The sequence below is a fragment of the Falco cherrug genome, chromosome 2 (assembly GCF_023634085.1).
Source record: "Falco cherrug isolate bFalChe1 chromosome 2, bFalChe1.pri, whole genome shotgun sequence".
NCBI lineage: Eukaryota > Metazoa > Chordata > Aves > Falconiformes > Falconidae > Falco > Falco cherrug.
This window is the reverse complement of record NC_073698.1, coordinates 831,666-840,686: the sequence shown is the minus strand read 5'-3', so window position 1 is coordinate 840,686 and position 9,021 is coordinate 831,666. Positions and strand designations below refer to the sequence as shown.

The 9,021-nt window shown below is 45.4% G+C and overlaps 1 protein-coding gene across 1 annotated transcript; it reads left to right on the top strand.

Moving 5' to 3' along the window:
- Window positions 1–342: 342 nt before the first annotated feature.
- On the top strand, window positions 343–2,404 carry LOC102055631 (olfactory receptor 2AT4). The gene is given in 2 exon segments (XM_055701616.1): window positions 343–2,222; window positions 2,224–2,404. Coding segments are annotated over 2 exon segments (927 nt in total). The 5' UTR covers window positions 343–1,476.
- Window positions 2,405–9,021: the final 6,617 nt, after the last annotated feature.

Sequence of the window (9,021 nt, the reverse complement as noted above, 5' to 3'; positions counted from 1 at the left end):
TGCAAAAGACCAACCATTACTCTCAACTACTTGTGGCCAAGCACAAAACATTTCCAAAGGAGTTTTATTTCCCCTCTCTTAAATTGGGATACAGAAAACAAGAAAAGGCATAAAAACTTAAATAAGCTGCATGTCACCTTTTTTTTAGCATAAACCTAATGAAAAAAAAGGATGGTTTTTCTTCTGAACATTATCTTAGTCTTGATTTACCCAAAGTTAGAGAAAACAGATAAATTCCAAAGGAATCTGTGCCTATGAAAGCGCAGCAATTGTTTCATGGATTGAACAGAAGATGCTGGAAGTTTCCAAGATGTTTTATTTTGCTGCAGTAAACAAGCATATTCCATAGGGTTTGGGCAGAATAGTCCTTTCCAATTTGCATTAAATCTTTATGAGCAACAAAGGAAGTATTTCTATTGAGAGGAAAGAAAAACTTTGGAACTCAGGAATCTTAAAAGTTCATCACGTAAAATGAGTGGAAAAGTACGGCACGGTCTTTCATACCCATCCTGGAGAAATCCAAAAGGTATGACAAGTTTATATGAATAATGCAATTTCAGAGCTACATTACGTAAAGTGCAGATATGTGAGAGCTTTAAGTCATCACACAGTGTACCCCTCCATCGGAGCTGAAGTCACTGATAGATACTTATTCCTAGCTTTTTATTACAGTGTCTTTGAACTTTATGAATCTCTGAAACATTTCTTACTATGGTAAAAGGCATGATGCTGACCTACATTAGCCAAAAAAATTACTGTGAAAATTCCTTTCCTTTTATGTACCAGGGAACAACCTAGAAGTCAAAAGAAATTCTACATTTTCATCTGAATTTCAGCAACAGCAGCAGATGTTATCCACGTGCTGCAATGGCTGTGGGAAACACAGTGAGCCGCAAGTAGCCAACCAGAGGTAACACAGGTATGGAAAACGGTGATTAAAATGACTTTGGGTGGCAAAGGTTGTAATAACCTAGCAAAAGAGAGATGGATGATTGACTACTGCTGAGCTAATTCCCTACATTCCCTCAGAGCAGAGAAATGGGCGTTTCCATAGTGTGGCTCATCTCCTCCTTGGTGCAGAATGGGACAGAGGAGCTGCACGCCCCAAAATCCCCCTTTTCCCTACAGACCAGAAAAGGGACCCAGGAGGACCAGTCCAGATGCAGGGGCTCTGCATGGAGACTACCCAAAGCTAGGTGAGACAAATCCTTGCCCTCCACGCCCAAAGCTGAAGAGCGTGCCATCTGCAGACATAATCTGCATCATCAACAGAGACTCCAAATCATCTCAGTTGCAGGTTAGAGACAAGAGGGGCTGAGCTGTGTGCTCACAATGTGCTCAGCTCTGCGAGATTTCATCCGATGTGTGTTTTCCTTGCAGAACCTCTGCAAAGCTCCTTAGAGATATGTCTTCCTGCACATCAGCCTACTTCCTTACTCCTTCTTAACCCCTGCAAGCGTTTTGACCAGCCCCACCATGGAAAGCTGCAGCAGCAATGCTTCCACTAAAGTCTTTTTCTTGGTGGGCTTTCCAGCTCTCCAGGATTTCCAGACTTCCCTCTTCATTATGTTCTTGCTATTCTTCCTGCTGATCCTGGTTGGTAATGCTGTCATCGTCACCGTGGCTGTGGTTGACCATACACTCCACAAACCCATGTACTTTTTCCTGATTAACCTCTCTGTGTTAGACGTGCTATTCATAACCACCACCATCTCCAAAATGCTGGCAATGTTCGTGGACAATGCTAAATCCATCTTGTTTCAGGGCTGTTATCTGCAGATGTACAGTTTTCATGGGTTGATGGTAAACAAGGCGCTTCTCCTGCTGGTCATGGCTTATGACCGCTATGAGGCCACCTGCAACCCCTTTCATTACCCAGTCAAGCTGACAAGAAGAATGAACATCCAGCTGGCAGCGAGCGCCTGGATCACTGCGCTGATAATACCCGTGCCCATCATCATGCAGACCTCTCGGCTGGCTTATGGACACACAGCCAGGGTTCACCACTGCTTTTGTGACCACCTGGCTGTTGTACAAGCCACGTGCTCAGACTTCAGTGCCGATTTCCAGACCTTCTTGGGGTTCTCCATTGCTATGACAGTGTCGGTCGTCCCTCTGTTGCTCGTCACCCTCTCATACGTCCACATCATCCTCTCCGTACTAAAGATCAACTCCAAAGGAAGATGCATGAGAGCTTTTTCAACATGTACTTCCCATCTGCTTCAACATGTACTTCTCCATCACTGTGGCGTATGTGTCCGACAGAGCAGACATCCCCGTTGATGTCCATGTCATGAGCAACATTGTCTTCTCTATTTTGACTCCCTTGTTAATTTATACATTACGGAACAAGGAAGTAAAATCTGCAGTTAAAAAGTCTATTCTGAAAATCTTACCCCTTTAAAAAAAACACAGTTTATGTGAGCAAAATTTACAGCAGTGCAGAAGCCTCATGCTATTTATTATTTCAGTCCTCTGGTTAATAAAGACATTGTCACCTTCAGAGTTCTGTCTGAGCTGTGGCATATCCTACGTTCACGTATTTCAGCCTACTTCTGTGAAGTCTTCAGTAGACTTGCTGTAATATTTATAATTTTCCAGTCTGGTTTCTATCCTTCAGTGACTAAATCACTGAAGCACTAAATAAAGCTGTGCATGCACTAAATAAAGCTGAACTAGAGCATTACCATGTTTCTTTACACTTTCCCCTCCGTGGTGCAGCGTGGAGGATGCATTATTTTAATCCCTCCATTAAAGACTTTCAGGGGTGGAAGCAGTTATTTTCCCTACAAATGACAGAGGTGACCCTGAGCTGCTGCTCCTGGGCAAGGAAAGTACAAAATCACTTTCCAGGACTGCAGAACTGAAGAAAAAGTTAAAGATAAATTAAAAATGCAAATTCCATTAATGAAATGGTGTCTGTGTGCAATTCGGGGCTATCAGCCACCTCTTACATCCCACCACACGATTCCCAGGTTCCTGCACTAGGAAAGCCACGGTGAAGCAACAGACAATAAAACACCATGAACCTCCAACCTGAGGCAGAGATGTTACCAAGCATCGTAAACTGTCATTTTTTATCTAGAGCTTATTTAATTCATTTTTTCCTCCAGAGCAGACAGATAGTCCAGTGCAAATGAGCATCTCTGACCTTTTGAGACACGCCTGTTTTTTTCTAAGAGTAACATACTGAAATATATCTTTCCTACAGCATCTGCTTAACATAACCTTCCAAAGCTCATTAAAGGTGTTTGGGGTCTGCAACACAGATTCGGGGGAAGTCTTGGGCTAGCTCCTCACTTGTTCTTCCATTAACATTTTTAACTCAAGATGCAGATTCAACCCATTGCTTTGACAGCCCATGTAAGACTAGACGGGTCTCCATTTCCAGTGCACTAACACCTTTAGCCTCCTGTGACCAGCCTTCAATGCTCTCGGCTGCCTCTGAGCAGAGTACCAAGGGAGCTGAAGAGCAGAAGACTGCCAGGCTGTCAAGGATGTGGCATGACCATTCGCCTGCACTGCCCACCACCAAAAATGGACACATACATTGGGAATTCATTGAAAGATACCTAAGAAAGAATTCATCTAAACATAGCGGTTGATTTGGGTGGAGGATGTTGGTTTTAAAATGTTTTTAAAACATTTCCCTATCATGCAGAGCAGAGCATCTTCTCCATCATGAGCGTGTGAGCAGGACCTGTGAGCTTTTAAGAGTCACTGAAGGCCACGTTCATGATAGGGAGGATGCTCTGCACATTGGCATGACATCGTCTTGGTTGCCTAAAAGTGGCCACCATGCTTGGGCATAGGTCCGTACTCCAAATGAGGAGACACCATGGGATCTAGGCAGAACAAAAGATGCCTGTGTGCTCGTTAGCACACAAAAAAAGCAGTGATCCCTCTTCACAAGACAGGAGACCTGCACACATGTCAAGAAAGAGGTTTCCACCAGGTATCTTGCAGATGCACTAACGAGCACACCAAGTTCGGGTGCCTGAAGAGATTTTGTGGGACCAGGAGGTCTCTAATGAGCTTTGAGGACTTCCAGGATTAGATTCTGTTCGAGAGTAGGCGCCAAAGACCATTAATTTTCCCTTGGTCCCATCTTTTGCAGAATCTGGGCTTTGGGTCTGGGAGAACTGACATTTCCTTGCAGCACAAAGCTCCACCACTTCTAGTTTGACTTGAGTGGAGTTTTCAGTTGAGATCTCCTCCTAACAAAGCATTTAGCAGTGAAGAACTGTTCACAACAGCCAGTAAAATGTTCTTTTTTTATTACTCTCACTTTAAAAACTTAATCCTTATTTCCACTTTGATGTTACTAATTTCCCACCATAAGATCTTGTTTCATTTTTTGTCTGACAGCAGATCCCTGTTGCCCATGTAAATTCACATACAAGACAATCAAACTCTTCCTTAATGAAGCGCCCAGAGGCTCTCACTGTAATACACATTTTCCAAACTTTGAACAATTCTCAAGACTTTTCTCCCAACCCTCTTTATGTTGTAACATTCTTCTTGAAGAATAATCATAAAACCAGGATACAATAATCCTGTATTGGCTGCACCATCATCAAACAGAGATATCACTACATAAATGCTTCCAGCATTCGCTCCTTATACAGGATTGTTCTACTCCTCTCAACAAATCATTTTGCAGAGACAAGTGTTCATGAGGAAAAAAGCCCTAAATATACAAATTTTAGCTACTATTTTGATTGCATGGATTTTTCCAAGTGCCCTGAGGATGGGAAGCAGCCAGCACATCGAGCAGGGAGCTGTGCAGAGCCCGGCATCATGGAGGTGCCAAACCCAAACCAACCATCAGGGCTTGCGTGCCTTTTTCATCCACAGCTTGGGAACTCCTCCCAAATCCCTGCGATGGAATGCTGGAAAGGGATTACATATCCAATGCAATCCAAGGGAAGAGGGAGCATGGTCGATGCAGAAATGGGGAGTGCTGTGCTCTCCCCTCAGCTGGCCATCAGGAAAAGAAAAATTGAGCCAAGGAGAAAGGATGCATTTGGGTTTCCCACACCAGCGGGTAGGTAGTTTTAAACTAAAAGAGAGTACATTTAGATTAGATCTTAGGAAGAAATTCCTTGTTGCGAGGGCGGCGAGGCGCTGGCCCAGGCTGCCCAGAGCAGCTGTGGGTGCCCCATCCCTGGCAGGGCTCAAGGCCAGGCTGGACGGGGCTGGGAGCAGCCTGGGCTGCGGGGAGGGGGCCCTGCCCCTGGCGGGGGGTGGGACTGGCTGGTCTTGAAGGTCCCTTCCAGCCCAAACCCTTCTGTGATTCTGTGATGTTCTCAGCTGTCATAACAATCCTGTGGTGGTCTTGGGTGATGGCTCAACCACAAACCACAGTGGGCAACCAGCCACTGCAGCCACAGGCATGAGATATTGAGACCCACCAGCAGCACTGCTCCTCACCTCCCAACACCTATGGGCAAACTGGAGTGAAAAAGCCCACAAAATGAACAAAAAAATGAACATCACCTGTCACTTCTTAGAAGTTTTTTTTCATTGTAAGGGAATGAACCTACTCCAAACCCAGGTGTCCCCTCTGTGTCCTTCTCAGGAGCCATCTACAGGAGCTGCACCCAGGAGGCACCATTCCAGCATATGCACCTTTATCTCTGGAAATTATTAATATGAAGCCATTACTTGGATTTCTGTCCCCCCTTGCATGCTGCAGTATTGCTGGGACTTAGCCTCAAGGAGGAGGGGACCTTTCTAGAACCTCCTAAGAAGAAGCAGAGCTTGCAACGAAGGGGAGAGCCCTAGCCCAGCACCTCTCCACCAGCATGACTATATAAAAGAAGGAAATCCACCCAAGGGATTTTATCTCATTTTCAAATAGCGTTTTCCCTCTGTACACTGTGACCTGTGGATTTACTTTTAGGAACTGGACTTTTTTTACCTGGGTAAAACCTGATGTTCTTGGCTGCTCGAGAGGGAAGCAAAGACCTCGGCTGGCTCTTAACATCTGCATTCGAGGGCAGGGTTAGAGCAGGCAGGGTAAAGGCTTGCAACCAGCATTCAGAACAACATTACAGAATATAACTACCAAGATAGGATGCTAAAGCCTTCTCCACTTCCCTCATTCATCACATTTGACAATATAATATTTTTGCCTAACAGCTAGAAACCATTTCCAGCTAATATTATTTGTTATCTGCAGCAATAGCATTATACTAATATCCAGAGGATCACGCAGCTGCCTTTTACAAGACACTGCATTCACATAATGTGTTTTCTGCTCCAAATCTCTCGGTTTTATATGAAACAAAAAATAAGAATTACATCAAGCAGAAGAACCTGCAGACTCTGAGCACCGGTTTTCCAGATGTAGCTGGGTATTTCCAAGCCATGAGATGTAGTCTGTTTATGAATAAGAAACCCCAAATCCTTCCCGTACCCAATTTGTATGTCAGCCTGAACAACACTGCATAATACTTTATTCTCCATACAAGCAGCAAATTTTCTTACCTAATACTCATCATTGCCCTTAAATTGCTCTCCACCTCACCTTCGGGGATGTCAGCCCCCCTTCTCCAGCCCCTCCACACCCCAGCAGCTCAGGCCACTCTCCTTTTTCAACAGAAATCTTGCAGGAAAACCACAATCCGATTTTTTTCTCAATTCAAAATGAAAGAAAATCAGAAAATCAAATCAAAAGCTGTCTGGTTTTGCATCTGTATAAAAATATATGCACCCCAAGGAGCTTATTAGTGCCCACATCCATCTGATGGTCTCCCCCTGCATCACGAGAGCCCTTTACCCCTTTTTGCTGCTGTTTCTTCATGCCAGAGATGCCCTTCCCAAGTGGGTCATGGGCTTATACGTTGTGCAAATTATGTACAAGTGGATGTGAAGCAAAGGCCACACTGTTTCAGGTGCCATTATAATAATAACAACAGCTTAAAATGATATAAGTGTTTATATAATCTATTTTGCAATCAGAAATCTTCTACATAAAGTTTGTGTAAAAACAGATGTTCTTTTTCCATGGTCCCTTCATGCTCACCATCGAAATCAAAAATACATTTGTTTTCATTGTTTGGTTTGGTCTGATGGTTTCTGCATGGTGTGAAGCGAAAGCTTGCCTCACCTACCACAGCGCTCCACAGAGAAGCACCCCAGGGCACCCCCATGCACCTCCTTCCCCCCCACAAAAGCACAATGTTCACCAGGGTCACTCAAAAGCCTCCAGAAAAAAACACTGAGTGCCACAAGCAGCACCCCATCCCCCCGCCGCTGATGCTCCCCCCTTCTCATGCATCAGGGCCAAGCCCTCCATAGTCAACAAGGGGAAAAAAGAGAGAGATTCAGGCACACGTCATCTTGCCTCTTGTATTTCTCCATGCGGGATAGTCTGCACCTGGAAATGTTTGCAGTCACCAGGGTGACTGGGCTGGACACTTCTCTCCTTAACGCAGATCAGTTCTAGTCAGCTCACAAGGGATCTTGCTGCAGCATCATAGCAGGGAAAATACAAAGCTGTGAGGTTTCCAGGGCTTTTTATAGATTTAAGAGCCAGGGAAATCTGGGTTGGAAATGTCATAACATCTGCAGTAGAGTGATACATTTTATTTTTTCTTTTAATTTTAAGAGAATAAAAGTAAAACTGCAGGATGAGCAGTGGGGGTACCTGCAGGCAAACCTCCGGACACGCAGCTTCTCCACTGGGACATGTCATGGCAGCAGTCCCAGAATCTGGAGAATGAAATCATCATTTTCTTGGCGGTTTAACACCATTTTTTATTGTTTGCACCAACAGTGCAGCCTTGGTGACACGGTTATTTGTTTTTTCCCCTCTGCTTTTTGCATAGATTTTTCTGCTTTTGAGCGCATCCCTTCACTCCCAGAGAGCTACATGACATTTGCTGTGCATTTATCATGCTGAAAATAGTCAAGAGCCGGGGGGGGGAAGGCTTTTTTTGTACACAGAAGAAGAAAAGCCTTATGGCCCAAGCCCCTGGGAGCCCAAGGAACAGCTGGGAAGCCACTCACAAGTCAGGCTTTACTGCAGCTTCCCTGCTTAACGCCTTTCTTCACCATTTCTTCCTTGGAATCCTGCACAACTGCAAACCCCGCCAACAGCTGGCTGTCTTTCAGGGTCTTCCAGTGGTCGTGAAAGCCTTGGTCTTCCCTGCACGCCTCTGCTTTCCCACATCCGAGGCTGATGACCTGCCCTATCAGAGCAGGGATGTTGCTGTGTCTGAGAGGAGATGCCTCCTCTTTCACCCAACCAGGCAAGAAGGGATCAAGAGGGATCCTCCTCCCTGTTCCTGCTGCTGAGAGCTTTCTCCTTGGTGCCTCTGCACCAGGCTGGTGGGAGCAGGGGAGGCACCATGCCCTGGAAGATGCTTTTCCCCTGTGAGGATTCCTCCTTGTGCTGGGGGTGAGCTGAGCCCCGCATACCCCAAGGGAAGGGAGAAGGAGAAGCAGATGTACAGTGTCTCACCAGATACCAAATTCTCCAGCTCTTGCTATTAGAAAGGACAGGGCCTGGGGAGGTCATTGCAAGGGTCCTGTTTGGCCCCACACAACTTTCTACAAGTCTTCAAGACAAGAAGTAGCAGCATCCTTCTACCCTTGCAGCAAAGATGGTGAATGGTGTCCTGGGCTGCATTAGACAAAAGTGTTGCCAGCAGGTCAGAGGAGGTGATTCTTCACCTGCTTAGCACTGGTGAGGCCACAGCATCACAAAAACAACGATTCTGGTTTTCTCTAGAAAACAGCAACTCGGTGCTATAAGCTGCCCCTGAAATGGAACAGAGTAATCACGAACCCTGGGAAGCAAACTGAGCAAAAGCAAAAGCATCATTATCCCACACAGTGCTCTGAATCCTCAGATACAACAATTTTATCTCTTTGTCCACCTCAAAACAGATTATTTGGTGTTTCTGCTGCCACAAACACACCCCCAGAAGCTTTCCTTCTGGCCCAGGCTGGCTCTGACCCTTCATGTGTTGCTCCAATTTTGCTCCTGCGGTCTCACACCGTGTTCAGCGT